General features: G+C 42.3%; 1 protein-coding gene across 8 annotated transcripts in view; it reads left to right on the top strand.

Moving 5' to 3' along the window:
• The window catches only part of LOC110405172 (protocadherin alpha-C2-like), a 75,990-nt gene extending 56,686 nt beyond the window's left edge, over window positions 1–19,304 (top strand). For 7 of the 8 annotated variants that reach the window (XM_021410232.1, XM_021410238.1, XM_021410237.1 and 4 more), the window contains one exon: window positions 16,856–19,304. In XM_021410232.1, the coding sequence (XP_021265907.1) occupies window positions 16,856–17,166 (311 nt within the window). In that variant the 3' untranslated portion in view covers window positions 17,167–19,304. The remainder of the gene's footprint in view (window positions 1–16,855) is intronic. The other variant, XM_021410233.1, reaches the window with a different exon arrangement.

Below are 19,929 nucleotides of genomic sequence, written 5' to 3'. Positions count from 1 at the left end.
AAATATAACCCCAGCTTTGTGAAGCACAGGGTTATCTTGAGCACAATGGATTTTTGCTGCTATTCCTGTTGTGCTTGTCATGGGTGTAGCAAAGGGAAAGGAAGAGAGAAAATGCATGACTGAGAGTTTGGAGGGAACACAGGGAAGTTGATCTGCTCCCACGTCTGTGCTCCTCCCTGTGAAGCAGGCTTACTGCAGGTGATTCTTATTAGAGTCAGTTTTCAGCTTTGGGACAAAGGAATGCTTCCCCGTTAATTACCCAGTTTGCATCCCATGATGCATGAAAGCAGCTGGCAGGGAGGCAGAAGGACTTGTAGCTGCTAAGAATTCACCTGCATTTCATTCACGTAGACCAAATGGATGGGCTTTGTGTTGTCCTGTAGCAGCTTATACTAACTGAAGTCTGGGATTTTGAGTTCTGCTTTTTCTTTTTGTTCATGCCATACGTTCTAGTCCTGTCCCCAAATCAGCATAATTCTCTGACGGTTGAGCTAGCTGGACTGGGGACTTGTTCTGCCTGAAAGGACTTGTGTAGGTTGGATTCAACTCAATGAGCTGCTGCTGAGGACAAATGCTGGCACACGGAAGGGTAGGGGCACCACATAGCTGCCTTGGTTCAACTAAGAGGGACTGCATCCTGGAACAAAGGGCTGCTGTGCTTGCCGAGAAACAGGCAGGAAGGGGAAACGAGCTGATTGTGTTGTGGAGTTGATCATAAAAGATAACAAAGAGAAAAGGGAAGATAAGGACTTTCATTTGTCTGAGTATGAAGAACAGAACCAAGGCAGGAGATACTAAGTTCAAAATGAAGCTTTTCATAAGGTGTTTGAAAAGTATAGCGATCCTCTGGCTGAATTAATTCCTCTAAAATATGTTATTTTTTTGAAGTATATGAACGAGAACATTGAATAGATAACTGCAAGAGGAACATAGAACTCCAGCACTGGAGACAGTGATCTCTGAAATTAGAGATGAGATAAAGGTGGGTTACATCTGCACCTGCCTATGTGCTTAGGCATACACGTGTGGCTCCTGCATATTGCAGTGAACTTGGAAAAATACTGAACATTTCTCCCCTTTGTGCTCCCTGTTTGCTTCAGCACAGCCTCAGGTGTAGATCAGCATTGCAGCAGTCAGCAAGTCTGGCTTTCCAGTTCAGCTTTGGGGCTACTCCAAAAAAAAGCCAAAAACCCAGAAACCCAACCAACCACTACCACCCCCAAAACAACAGCACAACCCAAAAACAGAAGAAAAGAACAAATCAAATGTTAAAGACATTCATGCAGACAGTGAAGACCAGATTATTGAAAAAGTGAAAAGAACCAACAGTTCTTGCCTGCATCCACTCTCCTTCCTGTACCAATAACACCTTTAGCTACAGATTTTCTGATCATTGCTCAATATAGAGAGGATGCCTGTGTATTAGTCCTTCATTTCTTGTGAATTCTCCATCTACAAGACCACAGAATTTCTTCTGTAATCCACATACATGTAATACATTTTTCTTTCCTCCATCCTGTTTTACTTTCTGTGAGAAGTCAGGTTCTGTACTGCTCAAGTGAGTGGCTAGTCAGCTCCTTACATGGGCTTTCCTCCCCTCCACTCCCCTCCCCCCCACTGCCAGAGGGGTTACAGATTTTATTAAACACATTTGAAGATGACAAAGTGCTGAGGTATCATTTGAGCCTTCAGTGAAATCTAGCAGCCACCCTGCAGCATACATGAAATGAGAGGACTGGCCATTGTGCATTTCAGTTAATCCTGTGGTATTAATTTTTGTGATCAGATATAGTTTTCCAGTCAAGCCAACGTTCAACGTATTGTGCTGATGCTGAACTGTGCATTTTTAGATATCCTTAGTCCTGTCTTTTGGGTACATGATGGCTTACACATTGAGTTAATAGTTAAGCTCAGGTAATAATCAGCTCAGATGCCAGGATTATTACTCTTGAATCTGGTGAAGATGTATTCCCGTGGCACTGATCTTGCTGTCTGCTTTACCAGACGTGGAGTTTGTGGCTTTGGGGGCTCTGTACCAAGTACTTCTATTTTCACAGGGAAACTGAGGAGGTGAGTGAGGGTTGTTTGTGTTTTGAATGGCCTTTCTTCATGCTGAAAAGAGGCAAGTGTCGCAGTTCTCTTTGCCTGCTGAACATAGAAGCTACAGATGAGGAGGAGCTGTCCTGGGATGCAGCATGTTTTTGGAGGTTGTGCAATTGTGGTAAAAGTGTGTAACACAGGAATGTTATGTAAAATAAGGGAGTATTTGCTTGCTGAGGTAAATGCGGTCTTTTTGAGAGGTGACAAGTTGTTGCACCTGGCAGTGAGGTCTCCTGTTTATTGCAGGTGAGAGGCAGTGGATGGAAATGTCTCCCTCCTTTGCTTGCTTGCTTGTGCTTCATCTCTGACCTGGAAGAATCATGTCTAGCCAGCCACTGGCTGCTTCCTATTCATGTGTTAATGACTCTCTTATTTCTCTGCCGAGGTTGTCAGTGAGGAGAAAAATGTCACTGTTCTTTTTAGTGGGAAGGTTTATCCCACCCACCACTTGACAGAGACCCATTATTTCATGTCACATTGGCGAGGTGGTATGAGTGGCAGTGGAGTCTGGAGGTGAAAGCTCCCGAATTGTACTAATTACTGATGTTTTTGAGACGCAGACAGGACATCCTAGCAACTGCTCAGCTGGGATTTCAGTGTAACTCGGGTACACCTTTATGCTGAGATAACAGTTTGGATGTACAAACAGAGCTTCCAGATGAGAATGTCACTGCCTAATCGGGAGAAACATATTCAGGTCAAGTGCCAGATGCAGTTATGCAGGATAACAGTATTGCTCCACACAGCCTTTAGGGAAGGAGCATAATACTGGAATGCCGAAAAAAGATCCAGAAAGCAGCGCCCAGATTTGAAGGAAGCCATCAGAAGGTATTTTTCTGTCTTGCAGACCGTGATTATTGATTACTCAGCTCTGTGATTCCGAGACATGAGCTCTTCATTGACAGGAATTAGATTTATGAAAGGAGTTGATTTCTCTGCAGCAGTCACGCATGCCTGGCACGTTCTGTTTGTCACAGATGCCTGGGTACGGGAGAGCACCTGTTATTGAATGCATGATGTAGTAGAGAATAGGGTAGATAAACAGACCATGAAATTGCAGTGGGTCAGTCCTGTGCTGCCCATCTCAGACACTTAAAGCTTAAGCCTCTAGTAAAAATTGGTTTAGAAATCATGAATTTTTTGAAAGCAAAAAACGAGTTCCTTTTGTTTGTTTTCTGGTGCAGGCACAAATAACTTTTTCCCTGTGAGATTCTCATACAACTATAGAACTGCTGATGTTTGCGTGAAGTGAGAAATCTTCAGAGAATGGGGAGAACGAATGGGTATGACATGGTCCCACTGCACAAAGGCTGGAGACACAAAAGCCCTGTATGGGCAGCAGAAGCTGCATGAGAAAGCTCAGGCTGTGGTTTATGAACTTAACATTATTGAATTATGGTTCAGTTTGGGTCCTGCAAACAGGCACTGCAACAAAGCTGCTTCTCAGGAGGGAGGATTGGAAAGGGTCTTGGGGAGGTGTGTGAACCAATTCCCAAGCTATTCATACTGAGGGGAAATAGTGTTTATTGCACCAAGAAAATTTTGCAGATTTGGTGCAGGGTGCAGACAAAGTTGTTCACATAGGTGCATTTCGGTCCCAGCTTGGCCTTGGATCAATTATCTCAGTACGTACAACCCTGTTTCAGACAGCTCATGGCAGTGTTTGCTCCTCAGCCTAAATATTTGTCCTCCCTGTGTTGTGCCCTCCTGAAGGCTGATGCATCAGCTGTTAGTTAGCAACTGGCAAATTTGCTCATCCACACAAAGACAAATCTTTCTGCCTGTTCACTGAGTTGTTTCACTTGAGGTGCAAATTAGATAATTGCTGATGCAAAAATTGTCAATAGCTGCTTGCCTAAGATCTGCATGCACGATTATATGGCTTTTACAGGAAGGAGTATTAAACATTAGTAAATATGCACACACGTTCCTGAATATAAATTCTGTTTGGTGTGCCTCTCCAACGGGTAGGATGGTTTAGATCAAACCCAGCATTTTTAAGCATCCTTTGGCTGTCCTCTCTCCTTGGTGCACAATATATGTGCTCTGACTGCACTTCCTCCAGTCACTGCAAGAAATTCCAGCTGCTGAGCAGCTGCATATATGCTTGAATGAAGTGTTCGCTATTCTGTGTGTCAGCAGGAAGAGATATAAGTAGAGCCTTTTTCTCCTTGTTGTCATGAACTATGCTTCTGTTGGCCACCCCAAGCCATTCCTTCTTGAAATGTGGTGTAAAGGGAATACATTTCAGTTAGCTTCAGTGCTGCAGTCATGGATCACAGGGAGAATATGAAGAAGTGCAAGGAGTGCAGGCATTTACACCTGGAGCTTAGTGAGACAAAGCATACTACAATTAATGAATGGCTGCTTTTGCTGCTGTCCTTTATTTTTTTTTTAACCTTTCCAGTGAGGGAATATATTGACAGAACTGACAAAAAAAAAATCCCATTTCATAGAACTGCAAGGTTTCCATCTGAGCATGAAGCTCTTTGGCTTTGTGCTCCCCTGCTGACACATGCTGCACTCACACCTCTGCAATAAAGAATTGCTGCTGGTGCCAGCTCATACTACAGTTGCAGTCAGCTGGTGTGGAGATCTGCTTGGTTTGCTTGGCATCTGGAATCCCTAAGTGGGAGGATAGCTTTCCCTGGCATAGGAGGAACATGTGTTTGTCATCATGCAACCTGACATGTGTGAGCTGCATCATGCATCGGAAGTAGTCTATGTGGATTGAAATGGACTGGGATACATTACTCATTAAACTACTGTTCCAGATACAGAGCTTATAATAAAATGAGCACACATTCCACCATGACCTGACCTGGAAGTGGTGGGACTGAGGACAGATGCTGGGAAAGCTGAACCTGGAATGGGATGTTCTTTGGGGTGGGAGAGGTCTTGGCCCATTCTGGGAAGTTCAAAGACCGGTGCAGGAGGCCCTGATTACAGATGGTTTTTCTGGAATTGCAAATAATCTGGTCTCACCTCACTTTTCCACCTTGCATCGATCCTGAAAGTGTTCCTGAGGTATAAGGATCTAATTTGGCCTCGAGTTCCTGAGTGAAACATTCTATTTGCATTAGATATGTTTACCTTAGCACAAAAACTACTATGGTTAACAGCAAACCAGAATTTATGCAGACAATATATCAAAGGATGTACTGCCATCACTACTTTGTTTTATGATATAGAAGTGCCCTGCACAGCCCTGTTCTGCTGCTCAGGGAGCCAGTTGTATATCCAAGTGTGTGTACATGCACACAATTACAATAGGAAAAGTTTAAAGGCTAATAGCATATTTTTTTTTAATTTCTACATGTGGATTCTACCAGATGTTAATTTAAAATTCCTTTTCATGGGAAAAATTCACTAATGCCACCTTTTACCTTCCATTACTATTAACAGTTTTTAAATGTCTCTGTTAGCCTGTCCTGGTTACCTGGGCACGTGACACATTTCCTCGAATGAGAGTCACTGTGCCATCAATCTAGATACAGTCTGCATTCAGTTTCCTCCCTGCCATCAGTTTTAAAAGAATCACAGCTCTAAGAAATATGAATTTTCTGAAATTTAATCAGGACAGGGTTTTTTTTCAAGGCCAGCCTTCATTAAGTGATAATGTAGAAATCAAGTTCATTTTCCTTGCTTTGCTCTCGGACATCCAGTGCACAACCATTGCACTTAATCTGTAATTATTCATTTCCCAGATTTAATTCTCGTGTTCATTTTGAACCAGTTCTTCCATTTTTAATATTTCCTTCAGACATGTGTAATGCCAGGTGTGTTATCCAAAAAACCTTTCTGATCGCAGTTACTAACACTGTTTTCTTGAGAGTTCATTAGCAAATGAGCAATTTGTTAGTATAATACAAAGGGATAAAAGTAGAGCTTATCCCCTCCTTGTTTTCATGTACTATGTTTCTGTTGGCATTTCTGTAGGAGGAGAAGCCTGATCCGTATCTCCAGTTATTCCATGGAGGGAACAGTTCTTGGCTTAAAGCAGGAGGGGGGGTATACAATTAAAATCTGAACAGTTAAAGTATAAAGTGGGCCACTTGCTATCTGGGATTGTGAGGGCTCTATTTGGAGAAGGTTGCAGGAATCAAACACTAAGTGATGACTCTACTCATTATGTGTATATATATGTACTTATTTTACTTTGATATATGGGTAATTATTATTTACAGTGTGGGGGGCCTCCAAGACATGTTATTTACCATCTGATGAATATTTGAGCAAGTGTAGTGCTAGAGATAGCGACAGAGGGATCAGCAACTTTCCTTAAAATGACTGTTGCAATGTGGTGCTTTCCAGTTCAAGCAACTGCCAACTTTGATCTCATCTTTACGTTGATAACCATATCTTAATGTTCTGTAATTGTGCTTTATCCCCCCCTCAAGTAATCTTCATTAAATTTGTTTTGTTCCTGCATTATATGGCCTTTACAGCACATTACCTTGCAGTCTGATTTCGGTGGAGAGGAAGTAGAATAAAGCACTGGACAAATCAGGAGCTTTGTAAATGCATTTAAATTGGCTGTTAACAAACAGCTAGAGCAGGACTGCATGGCGAGCTACAAAATTCAGCAGTATGTATCTACTGATGTCAAATGTTCATCTCGTGATTCAAGCAGGTACTGTCCTCTCAATGAAGAGAGGATGCCTTTGGCTGCAGGGCAATGCAACCAGGTAGAAGGCTTAAAGCTATGCTGTGGCAGATCCAGCTCCCAGGCGGTCAGTTTGGATCATTTCATCAGTACCAAAAGAATCTCCTCTAAAGGCTTAAAGGCACAAAAAGACCATAAATGATGGTAATATCTGCATTTTCTTACAGCCCAAGATAAAGCCATTGCTTCTCCTTGAAAGAGCCAGGCAGAAGGAGAATGAACGTGGGGAGTTTGCACAAGGTCACCTCCATCTTCTCCATGGTGAATGTTCAAAGGGTTCTGAAATACAGAGAAATTATATAGCGTGCTTATCCGGGAGGCTTATCATATTGTATTAGCAGTTACCCATCACATTTAATTAAGACTTCTTTTTAGCTGATGTGAAATAATATTAGCTCCATTCATCCCATATCAGTAAAAAAAGAATAATAATGAGATGTGATCCTAACAGAGATGATAGGAAGCTATTAATGTGAGATGCATATTGGGGACAGGGAAGGAGTGCTGTGGTTGCCTGAGTTTGCTTTGAGGCCAGCAGCGTCTTCAGCTTCATGGGCAGGATGGAAGTTAATGAGAGTAATACACTTCTGCTAGAGCAGGTTGCTGACTGCTTCATTAATTGGCTTTCAGAGAGGATAAAGTTTGCAGATGCTCAGCGATACTCAGTAGGAGTAGGTCAGCTAAAGTTTTTCTTAGGTCTAAATTGTTTTTGTGCTCTTGTGTGGTATAGTTTGCTTTTGAAATGGTGAAATCCTTTGAGGATAAGACAAATAGCATTAATACTCTTTCTTCCCTTTATGGTCCAGATCAAGAAATGGTCAGTTTCAATTTTAATCCAGAAAATACCTGTACAAGTGTCCTTTTATTTATGATGAGAGCTGCAGGGAGTGCAGAGCGCCAAGCCACCTCCAGCCTCCAAGGGACAAGGAACTGCGCTGCCCACGCTCTGAAGCTTTGTGTGGTTTCTGAAAGGCAGTTCCAAGCAGAAAGCTTCCCACTGCAGTGCTCCATCCCTGGGATTGCAGTGGTTTGAGCTGCTGGGGTGGGGACCAAACCATGGTTGAGGCCTATAGGCTAAACACAGATGTTGAAAAAAAGAAATTATCTTCTAAGACCATTTCTTAAGTGCCCATGTCTCATTACTCTGCGATCCTTTCCAAGTGGTGAATCTCACACATTCATTCGTGTTTAAAATAGATGCATCTAAGCACTGAAATAAACGTGTCCTTTTTTCCTCTCACTGCTGCTTCAATCATCCAATTACTTGGTTAAAATTGGGTTCTGCTTCAAAAGGCTAAAGCTGATGCTGCAGGTTTCCATAGTAACTGCCTTTCTGGAAATTGTGCTTGGTTGAAAAGTGGGGATTCTCTTTTCCCTACCAGCACTGGACTTTGGCAACCCTGCTGGCCTCTGTCCTCCTCCTGCACTAATGGTGACATGGACTGCTGAAGTCAGTCTGTCTGTGGAAGGTTTTTACAGCTGTAAAGACTGGTATATGGTGGTGAGGAATTGGAATGGGCTGCCCAGGGAGGTGGTAGAATCACCATACTGGAGATACCATGTGGCACTGGGGGACGTGGTTTAGTGGTGTGGTGGTGCTGGGTTGATGGTTAGTGGTCTTTCCAGCCTTAATGATTCCATGATTTTGTGGCTCTGTTGAAGGGGACTGAATTCAGCTGAATTCAGTTAGAAGTGTTCACTCCCAAAAGCAGTCATGGATAAAAACATACCAGTCCTGTCTCCACAAGATCCAGTGCTAGGAGAGCATCTATTGGTCACAGGCGGCCAGCGAGGCAGGGCGAAGGCAGAAGGTGGCTGTGGATCCATACTGCTAGTGCTGTCTTCACCCCATAGAAGCAGAGTGGCCTCCAGTGGCAGGAGGTGACCATATAGACAGTGCATCTGTGCTCTTGGCCGCAGTTCAAGAGCTCGTTGAGCAGGCACAGGGAGAGGGGGGGTTGTCTGCAGAATGCTGTTACGTGCTGCAGCACCAGCCAGCAAATGCTTCCTCCTTTTCACCTTCACAGCAGGATTTATGGTGCTCTGCGAGCCTGTTGTCTTGCACATTAAAGTGCTCGTATGTAAGAGTGAATTTGTTTAAATTTGACAGAAAGCAGTAACCCTTCTGGCTTCCCGTAATACAGAATAGCCAGTGCACAGATCTCTTCCTGCTGTTCAGAGCTTTCTCTTCCTAAATGACTTTTGCTGTCTTCGCAGTATTTCATGTCTCTAAATGACAGAGCCAGTATGTCTCCACTGCACTGATCAGCTGCAAGATGCCACCTCCATCCTGGTTGCAACCGGGCTGAGATTTGAGCCACAGGTCAGACATCCCAGTTTGTAAAGATTTGTCTCAGAGTCCAAATTTTTTGACATCTGTTGCCCAGAAGTCCTAAAACCAGACCTCAGCAGAGGCCTGGGGAATGGTTTGCTGCTCCAGTAGCTCAGTGCAGGGCATTTAAGGAGGCCGTAGAGCACCACATTTTGCCTGACAGCAAAGAAGAGCCTTGAATCCATGTAGACAGGGGGTCTTGTGTGGTGTCCCACGTTTCTATAGACTGTCTGGAACAACACCCATGAGCCTCACCATCTTTTCATTTGTGTTCACCTAAGGTGACTTCTTCTGCATTGGAGGCTCAGTCTTCCTTTACCAAGCTCTGCCTATGCAATTTTCTGGTTCTCCATTAATTTATAATGTAGGATGGAGGGGGGAAGGTCTTTTAATGAACACTCCATTTCCTTCTGCAGAGCACCTCTCCTATGAGGAAAGGCTGAGGGAGCTGGGGTAGGCAATAGGAAGAAATTCTTTGCTATGAGGCCCTTGCACTGCTGCCCAGAGAGCTGTGGGTGCCCCAAGCCTGGAGGTGCCCAAGGCCATGAATGGGCCCTGGGCAGCCTGAGCTGAGGGTAGGGAGGGAGTTGGAACTGGGTGATCTTTAAGGTCCCTTCCAACCCAAACCACTGTATGATTCCGTGAACAATGAGCACTATGGCCCATAAACACGGTGAAATGCCAAAACAAAAATCCATCTACTGGAGATTACAGGTGTCATCTCCCCCTAAAATCCTCTGCATGCCTCACAGACTTTCGTACAGCATTAGAAGGCTGTTACCCAAGAAGGGTGATGTTTTCATGGGAGGAAAAGCCTGTTTTACTGATAAGAGAGTGAGCAGAGCTTGGGGCTGCACTGTGTGTTGTGCTATGGCAGCAAGCAAATCAATGTTTGTTTGCATGAATTCTGGAATATGCAGGCAGAGCTATTTGATATCAGAGACAATTGCTCTAATGCACGGTGATGTAAGGTTGCTTTCTTATAATGAGATGGGTAACCTTTATTTAAATTAAGTGTCGGCATGGAACCGGGAGTGACCCCGTGCCCACCCCCTGCAGCTGGATGTTGGAGCAGCAGGGGGGTTACAGATCTCCCACAGCATATGTGCTATAATTACCCCGTTTCATGTTACTGATTTGAAATCCAAGCAATGGATTAAAGCTGCAGTCTCCTCGGTGGGGAAAAGATCTCCGTTTGTTCATTCCTCCTGTCTGAGTCATTGGTGCAGGACAGGTCAAACAGATGGAGGGGCAGAGAGCGAGAATTATTTGCTTTTCCTTTTGGATTCCAAACCGGCATGGTCCTTAGAGATGGCTGGGATTATTTGTCAAACTGGTAGTTAAAATGGTTTACCTTTGTTCTGGATGAATCATATCTCTACTTTTCAGCTCAGTATATATCATTTTATCATGAATTTTTGCTTGCTCTGTGTTGATGGCATTTTTTGTTGTTGTTGTTCTCCCCCCCCCCAAAAAAAAAAAAAAGATTAAATGGGCATTTTAATCCCAAAAAGGCTTAGGGATGATCAGTGAAGACAGAATGTCTGTGGAGATCCTCCAAATGACATGGGGAGGGTTTTTTCAGTGCACAGTGTTTGCATTTGATGTGCTGTTCCAGAATCAGTGCGGGATGTCAGGCTCTTTAGAGCAGTGAATATTCATTAAGCCTGCCAGAGGCAGAAGCTGCAGTCAGTACAGCCTCCGCAGAGGAGGCAGGGAAGGGAGAAATCAGGTTAATGACTAGCTTTCTCTGCAATTTGCTTCCTGCTTATTGCCTGATCTCCATTTTAAATAAATTCGTTTAATTAATGTTGGTTGCCACTTTGACCTGGGGACAGAAGGGTCTGTGATTAATGATGGGCAATTCCTTGACGCACAGTGGTTTTAGTTGGTGTGTTCTGGTGGTTAGGAAAAGAAAAAAAAAATTCTAAAAGATTTCCTTTTAATTTAATAATGATTGATGATTTGATTGAAAGCTTTTATCTAAGGCATATCCTGGGTCTGCGAGCCACCAAAATTTTAAAGACAAGGAGAAAGCAGTGAACAGAAAGCAAGCTGTGTCTTGGCTGGGGATCCACACAGCCAGAAATGTCTCTGCAGAGAGACAGAGCTGCATAGAAATGCTTTCCTCTCCTCCCCCCGAGCAGGGCACATCTGTTCTAGCATGGATTCTCCTTTTGACAAAGGTTCTTTAAGAAAGCAGGAGAAGCAGAGGGGAGGTAGTGTTGATGTGCATGATGCTCAGGATATATGGGCAGCTCGTGTTATGGGAAGTGAACGCCACCTGTTCCTAGTAAACAGCAGATTGGAGCTGTGGGGCTATGCAGGGACAGGAAGAAAACGTGCACCTCCCAAAAGGTGAGAAAAATGTCAGTGAGATAGAAACTGCAGTCTCTGTCCAGGCTTGATGAGTTATTGATGGGTGGGCTGAGACGGGCACCTGCCCCTACATTTAGAGTACGTCTCAGTTTCAGGCTGTTTGTACCCATCTTTCAGTATTTTGACTTTGTTCTACTTAATATCAGCTCGGCTGGTTTTACAAGCTGAAGAACAGCAACCCTTCAATTGAGTGAATTTGCAAATACTACATTTGGAAGGACAGCACCGTACATTTCAGTGACAGGTCCATACTTTGGAATTTTGCATCGCAGTATTGCTTAAATTGTACCCGTGTTACTGTTGTCAGAACTAAAAGGCTCCTTTAAGGGTGGAAATGGGGCCACCATCACGACATGGCTGAACTTTCTCAGACATTTCTATGCAGAAGATACCAATGTCTGCATAAGTGAAAATCCTATGGAGGGATTAGTGTTGAGAAAGTGGACTCATTTTGCAAATAGTTGCACAGGATTTTTGTGGCTGTCACTGTCAAAGAGATTAGATTTCAATTTTTTTATCTTTAATACTCTGTCATGGCTGTTAGTACAACATCCCTCAAGCCATGCTGCTGCTTAGCTTGCTTCTGACCATGTAATCCATCTCATTTCATGTTGGCCACCTAGAAGTTAGCTGTCTAGTTTATACTGGCTCACCAGGGTTTGTCCTTAGTTAAGGAAGGAAAGGTAAGACAGCTCTAGCAGAGAGAGGAAAGGAGAGAGGAAAATTCATTTCATCTAAAATACTTGTTAAAGTTGGGTTGAATTGTCTTCCTGTGACGCTTGTCTCTATGGTGAAAAAATAGATTGGATACCTGCTATTTTGGTGACTGAAGTTAGGAAGGAGAAATCTCACTCAGTGATCACATCAAAGAGAAAAATAAAAAGAAAGGAAAAAAAGGAAAATAATAACGAAAAAAGAGATGCTTACAGTTTAGGTACTGCCCTTTGCACACCCCGTGCCCAGTTGTATGTGCATGGGCCAACTTTTTGGGACCATGGAGCCTCTGCCATCTGCATGATACTGTGTGTAGGTGCTTCCAGAGCAATTAGGACTTGTCAGGCAAGTGCTTATTGACTGTGATTTGTATGATTGTCAAGCCCTGTGAGAGGTGGAGGGCTACAGCATGTGACATGTAGTGCCTCTGGAAGAGAAAAAGGCGGCTAGACACCATAGCTAATGGTTCAAACTTTCAGCTGTGTGATTTTAGGAGCTAGGTTTTCTTTTGCACCCAGATCTGCCCAGTGCGTTTCAGGTAACAGTTACTGGCCTGAAAAATAAGTATTTTGAAAGACAACCTAAAAATCCTTTCTTCTCAACTACATACACAAACTACTTGGCTGTGAAACCTCAGTGGTTGTGTGTTCCATTTAAAGTCCACTGAGACAGTTGTATTTTGAGAGTACGAAGGAATGGAAGGGGTGAAAAGTTCATTTTCCCTTTTAGCATGCAGACACATGGGCGAGAGAGCATCAAGAGCTGCAGGTGCAACCTAGATTCCGAGTTCTGCTGCATGCACACATTATAAAAATAATTTGGTCTTTCTGTATGAAGGCTGCCATATTGCTGGAGAATAAGTTAAAGAGGAGAGGGGACAGTCTCCAAAGTTACACCAGGAAATGGGCAGACTACATACTTAGGTATGCCCTGTGCCAAAAAAAAAGCCACCCAGCCACCTATATAGCTGTTTGAAGAGGAGAAGTTTAATGTTTCAGATGAAGTGGTATAAATGTAGCTGGGGGATTTGCTTTATTTAGATATTCCTCTAAGTTTAACAAACAACTTTAAAGCATTTAACAAGACCCAGCGAGCATGCAAGAGATGCACAGCTAATCCCTTTAAATGTAAAATAGCACAGAAGTGGAAAGTGTTCGTTGTTAAATTCCTGCTGATAAGAAACAGAAGAGATGTTTGAGGGAGCCTTGAAAACTAGGTGGTATGTGACATTTATCCTCGATCTGAAATGGCTAAACATACTATGCTCTTAGGATGGCTGAACTGTGACCTTCCAGCCTGCCAGTCCAGATGCAAGCACATTACCTGGTAAATCAAGCAGAAGTGAAATTTCCCGAGGAGGCTGCAGAAGCCCCTCTCCTAGGAAACGATGGCTATTAACTCATTATGTTCTGCCTATCGGTCTTTTTGCATGCGAGCTCTTCTCACAGCTGTAAGGATAATTGGTTTCCTTTGGCTTAGCGAGAATTAAGGAATATTATTAATATGCTTAGTTTGTGTGGACAACAAACATTCAAGGGCGGGGGGGGAAAAAGCACATAGAAATGCAGTCAAGTGCCTTAGTCTTTAGGTTAACAGAGATTGCAAGGTCGAAATGGTGGGCTCGTTGTGTTTGGCTGCATGATGTCAGTTGGATTTGTGATAAATGTTACTGACTTCATCTGGTGAGTGGATTTGTCTGGCCAGAACCAGATTAAAGGGTCAGTATCCTGTTCTGAATCAGATTTCAGTAATGCAGGCGTGTCGTGCAGCCTGTTAGCCTGGGAAGGGCTTCATTGAAGGAAAAAAAGATACTGCACTGCAAGGATACCCTCTGTTCTTAAAGGGCTCTTGCAAGTTTTTTTATTACCAAAATGGGTAATATAAAGTCATTGCCTCATTCCCTATCTTCAGCCTGCTATGGTCACACTGAAATGCTGTGGCCACATGTTAAAATAATGACCACATGTTAAAAGTGTTTTGGCTGTGCAGTGCTGGCAGTGAGGTCCACTGAGCAGTGTTGTAACCCTGCATGTCTCAAACCAGTTTTTAGGCAGTTCGCAGTTACAGGGCCATCCCCAGGCAGAGCAAGAATGGTTCAAAAGTGGTTGGAGGTCACCTTCAGCTCTTCGTGGGTTGTTTTGATTTGGTTTGTTTCTGCCAGGAACAGGAAAATAGTATTGGGTCTAGGCCAGTGTTGTTTGGAATGAAAGCTGCGCAGCCTTGTTGGGAAGGAGGACTTTGTTTGTCAAATAGGGCTTAATATATTGTGTACTGTGTGGATGTTCACATTTTATATTGCTGAAAAGAGACAAATGATTAATAATTTGGAAATAGGCCAGAACACATTTCACTTTTCAATGTTCACATTTGTAATTTATTGTCTCAAAGAAACAAAAGCAATATGAAATGTACCTGATGAAAATACTCCATTAAGCAGAAATGAAAGCTGGTTCGTATTAATGTATTTAGTATGAAAGGGCTTCTTAGGACATTTCCATTACCAACAACAAACATGAAAAATAAATCTGAAGCTGAGAGTTAAGGTCATAGGAAATGTACAGAACAGCTTCAGCTGACCAAAACGAAATAGAGGAACTTCTGCATTAATAATATTTTCAAAAAGAAAAAAAAAAAGATATTTGAGACTCAGGAGATTAAGTTAAGGTCACTAGAAGTACTTCAGCAGTTCCTGGAAAGAACATAAACTCAAAGTTAAAGCTGCTTCATCATCAAAGGCAGCCTGAGGGCAAAATGAAGAAGCTCTTCTAAATCTTGATCCAACATCACGTTGTAAAAGCAGCCATATAAACTCTTTTAAAAAGATTCCCTGTGATAGACCTGATGTGTCACCTATACAGATTTCTTTGGCTCTGTAACATGGACATACTGCGTAAGTATGAAAAAGGTGAAGAGGAATCATCTTGCCAGAAGTGTTTATTTTGCTGCCAGGCAGGAGAGAATTTGTCGAGCAGCAAAATGTGTCCCTTAGCTTTTGAAAAGGTGCATCCACAAGGAAAGCCTTGTGGATGCACACAACATACGTTCTACCTGACAACACAGAAAACTGTATGGTCACCATTAGCATCCCTTCTTCCCCACTGCAGCTCTTCACCTGTTTAGCTGGGCAACTCCGATGCAGGACACAGTGGAGAGACTTCATCAGATCCACAGGATTAGCAATGTTTGTGTGTTATTGCAAGAATTTATGTGTGGCTATGAGCATTACAAGGATGGCAGGTTAATACCATGCTTTTAGGGTATAGAGAAGAACATTTTCATCAGATCTGAGGGCTTTAGGATCAGTGCATAAGCACTGAGCTTTCACCTGACCAGAATCCCTCAGGTACTTAAAGTGATACACTAAAGTGAGTGTGTTGTACCTACCCCAAACTGGGAACTGTGTAAACTACGAATGCGTTTCAGAGTGTAAGAAGACACAAAGAAGACACAACACCAGATTCTCCATCATGTAAGAATGTCTCATTATGCTGGAAAACTGTCTATGCCAGAGCAACATGCATGAAGATTTCTATCTTGCTGATTCAATCATGGCAAAATCATGGAAGGAAAATGAAGAACTTGCCCCATAGTGCAAGGCTAAATCTGGGGACAGAACTTGTATTTGCCTGTATAACATGTTGTGATCTACCATATGGTAGAAGCCATGTTGATTCAAAAAGATGAGAGGTGGTCACCAGGCTGATTTTTTCCCAGCCTTTATGTTGTGACATCACAATAGGAAAAAAAAGGAACTTAGTAGTGAGGAGTTTCTCAATTTGAGAACTCACTGCAGTATTTTTTACTTCCAGACCGTTTTTTGTCAGCTCACCGCAAATTTGGCACTAGCCCTTTCTGATTCCCCCCTCTGCATATAAATTAATTGGTTAGAAGAGCTTTCCAGCTCTCTTACAAGAGTCATTACATTTCCTGGCAGAAGAGAGCAGATGGGTAGAACCTCAGCTTGAACAAGACAATGAATATTTCTGAGATCAGGTTCTACACCCTGACTGTAGGAGTCCTGTGTCTTATCTGTCCAGGCAATTCACTACACTCCTGTTTTTTGCTCCAGGGCCCTGTCTGCTGATCATATTGCAATACATATGTATGTGCAGATTGGCTCTCAGCTCCTCTGTGGAGTGCACCAACTCAGTCCCTCTATTGAGAATTCTTAACGCAACTGATGGGATGGTTTTCTGTGGTACTCAACATGGATGTGCATAAGTTTGACTCCCTCTGCCCTGGACACTCCTCTAACACTATCCCAAAAGACTGGGCACCCTCAAACAAACCCTGGTGCTATGCGGCAGCAATGCTTGGGTTTCCTGCTGTAGAACACCCCAATGGGCTGCTTCACAGCAATCTCCTATTCTGAGCACTTTGAACTCAAAAATAAAGAAATAAAGAATATAGAGAACAATACTCTGGCACAGCAGGGGATCCAGAGCACATGGGGCCAAGCAGTATGTGGGGTCAGTCATTGCACACTAGCACTGAGCAGCTGGGACATGAACAGGTCAGTAACATCCAGATGAGCAGCCAGCCCACCAAGACTCAGCATAGATGTAGGCTAAAGCCATAGACTTCAAACATGAGGCTAAATACTCACCGAGTGTTTGTATATAATGATATTTTAAGCTTTTCTTGCTGTTTCTTGACTTTTTCAGAACCTGAGGCGGGAGAGGTGTCCCCCCCAGTGGGAGCTGGTGTGAACAGCAACAGCTGGACCTTTAAATTTGGACCCGGCAATTCGAAACAAGGTGGTCCTGGTGAGTTGCCAGACAAATTCATTATCCCAGGATCTCCTGCAATCATCTCCATCCGGCAGGAGCCACCAAACAGCCAAATTGACAAAAGTGACTTCATAACCTTTGGCAAGAAGGAAGAGACCAAGAAAAAGAAGAAAAAGAAGAAGGGAAACAAGACTCAGGAGAAAAAAGAAAAGGGCAACAGCACCACTGAGAACAGTGACCAGTGAGGGGTTTATACTGAAAGAACCCCCTTAGCCAGTTTTTGTAATAATGGCAGATTTCTCCTATGTAGCAACTCCCAATTTCTTCCTCCTGTTAACAAATTTCCTGTATGTACAGACTTCAGAAAATCAGCAGGAAATTCATGGTGTCTGTCTAAATTGCTTAACAGGTTTTGTCTTGAAAAGCTTTATTAAGTCTGGTGTTAACTCTTTTTCTCCACTCTGGCTTGTTTTCAGAATCTAAAAAGCAGACACAAGTTTCCTTTCTCCTACGCCGAAAAGGAGAATCTTCACAGTACAGCCAGTGAGAGGTTGGACTCTCTGCACTGTGGTTCCTGTGCTCCTGTCTTGATGACACTTACAGGACAGGTTTAAAAGTTTTAATATTGTGCACCCTCTATCTGATTGGAAATCTTTGTGTGCAGATGTCAGCTAGGTGATAAGAGATCAGGCTATAAGATGCAAGAAGAGCTGGTAAATACGCAACAGAGGAAACACCTAACGAACGTACATGTTCGGAGATGTTCAGGCTGAGGAGGAAATGTCTGAAAGGTGACCAGACTTTTCAGACCTTGAGAAGTCGCTGTGTGGGAATACTGAGTCTTATACATGACGTATTGTACACACTCCTTCAAATAAAACCTCACATTTACAGCTCTTTAAGATACCACAAATGTTACCTTTTTACCAAGCAAGCCATTGGGAACTTGTCCCTGGGAGCCCTGCATTACCCTGGCAAGGCCCTTGTGCTGTAGGGAGGCCTGGGCTGACATCCTGGGAATGTGACTGACTGTGATGCTCTGTGTCCCTGTTGCCACTCTTTGATTATTTTGCACATTTTGTCTCTGAAAAGGTCAGAGTTTTTCCACGACACTTATGCAAAAGAGAGAAAAAAGAAATGTTAACTATGCTATTTGTTATTTGAGATATTTATTTATAAAGAAATATAGCTGTAAATGTTATAGAAATATGATGCCCTTTAACCCAAACAGAAGTCAATCTAGAGCCATTATAAATTAAAATTGCTGCTACTAAAGTGCTTTAGAAAAATTTGCCTGAAACATCTGTATTATATCGGCCACTTGCCAATAACAGCTTTATTCTGTCGGGTCACTTGGGGGCTGCCTCTTGCATGTATTAATGAATACGAGAATTTAATTTTTTTGCATTAATCTGCACTTTGAATACACCTTTGCAAACAAACTGTCCTAATACGAAGAAGCAGAAGCGAACTCCTCACGCAAATGGATTTACTAACCTGCTAGTTCTGTGCAGTACCTTGGTGTTACCTCCTACACACCCTTTTCTGACTTTAATTTTACTTTTTCTATGAGATTATGAATTTCTGGCCCTACTAACACTCATTATGTAAAATTCAAGTACTGTATGTATGCTGTATGCTCTTATAAGAATCCTGAAATATTTATTCTGTGCTTGTGTATGTGAATGTCGATGCAATTATTATTAGAGTGGACTTTAAGCTTTACCGTTGAATGTAAATTCATTATTTCTTTTTTTGTACACTTGTGGCAAAGTGGAGTAGTGTTAATTTTTTAAGCCACTGTTGATTATCAGTTTGGTTTTTTTTGTGTGTGTATGAAACACAAGTAAAATATCTTTCTTAAATCAAGCCATGCATGCATTTTGAGATTTATTGAAGCTAAAGTTCTGTGAATTACTAAACCTATAATTGGAGTACTAAATGTGATTGAGGACGTTGGTATAAAACCAATACTTGTATTTTTAAAAAGACTACAGCTGATGAGGGAATTCCGAGGAGTTTTCTACATTACTGTACCTTCACAGAATAAAGCTCAAGTGTTGTATTAATTGGAACTGTGTAAGAAATACATAGATCTCAAATTTCTGGCAGTCCCTCAAATCTAGGATCAAAGAGAACAACTGGATTTCTTCAGATGTGTCCTGGATGTTTGACATTTCCAAACTGCTGACCGTTCAGAACAGGTCAGTTTCTATTCATTTGAGAAACCTGCTGCAAGTCTTAAAATATCACAAAAGATAAAGCTCTAATAAAAGAATGAATATCTCAAAATGCAAACCACTGAGAGCCTCATGTGGTCTATTCAGTTTTCCTTTAGTACCATCTTGTTTTACCGGCAATAAAAGCAATGCTACTTGTGAAAGGGAATAATTGATTCAATTTTAAAGTCTAGTCTAGAGGAAAAAGCTTAAGGTTTGGGGAGGGAATTGTTCTTTTCTTTGGCCTTGCAGGTGTGCTATTCTTATGCATCTAGACATACTATGGTTTGCAGGTCACAATTAGGAGCTAGGGGTTCCTGTTTAAATATCACACAAGAGAGGATCAGAGGTGGCCAAGACCAACAAGAATCAAGAAATTAAAATTTGTTTTATCCTCCTACTGACAATAAAGTCAGGAAACTAAAATACATTGCAGAACTCATTAGCAAAGAAATTGCAATTTTGGAGGATTTTTTACCCCTTGACCAATTCATTCCTCTCAGAATCCATGTATTGCCTGCGAGCATATTGTCTTTGAGAAATCTGTTTTTATGAATACAAGGTTGGTGGACAAAACCACAGGTCTTTTAGAACAATTAAGGCTAAGTTAAATTGCTTATTAATTACATCCTGTTGTTGAGAAGACATCTCATTTTACAGTGGGCTTCTAAAATATAATCTTGTGCCATTTATTTATTCTCAGGATTTGGGTCATAGAACATCAGAGACTGGGGTTCCAATTAAAGTTTTCCAGTGATTTTACTAAAGGGAAGAACATAGAACTCAAAA

Source organism: Numida meleagris, chromosome 12 (genome assembly GCF_002078875.1).
Source record: "Numida meleagris isolate 19003 breed g44 Domestic line chromosome 12, NumMel1.0, whole genome shotgun sequence".
NCBI classification, from domain to species: domain Eukaryota; kingdom Metazoa; phylum Chordata; class Aves; order Galliformes; family Numididae; genus Numida; species Numida meleagris.
This window is presented reverse-complemented; position numbering and strand designations above follow the sequence as displayed.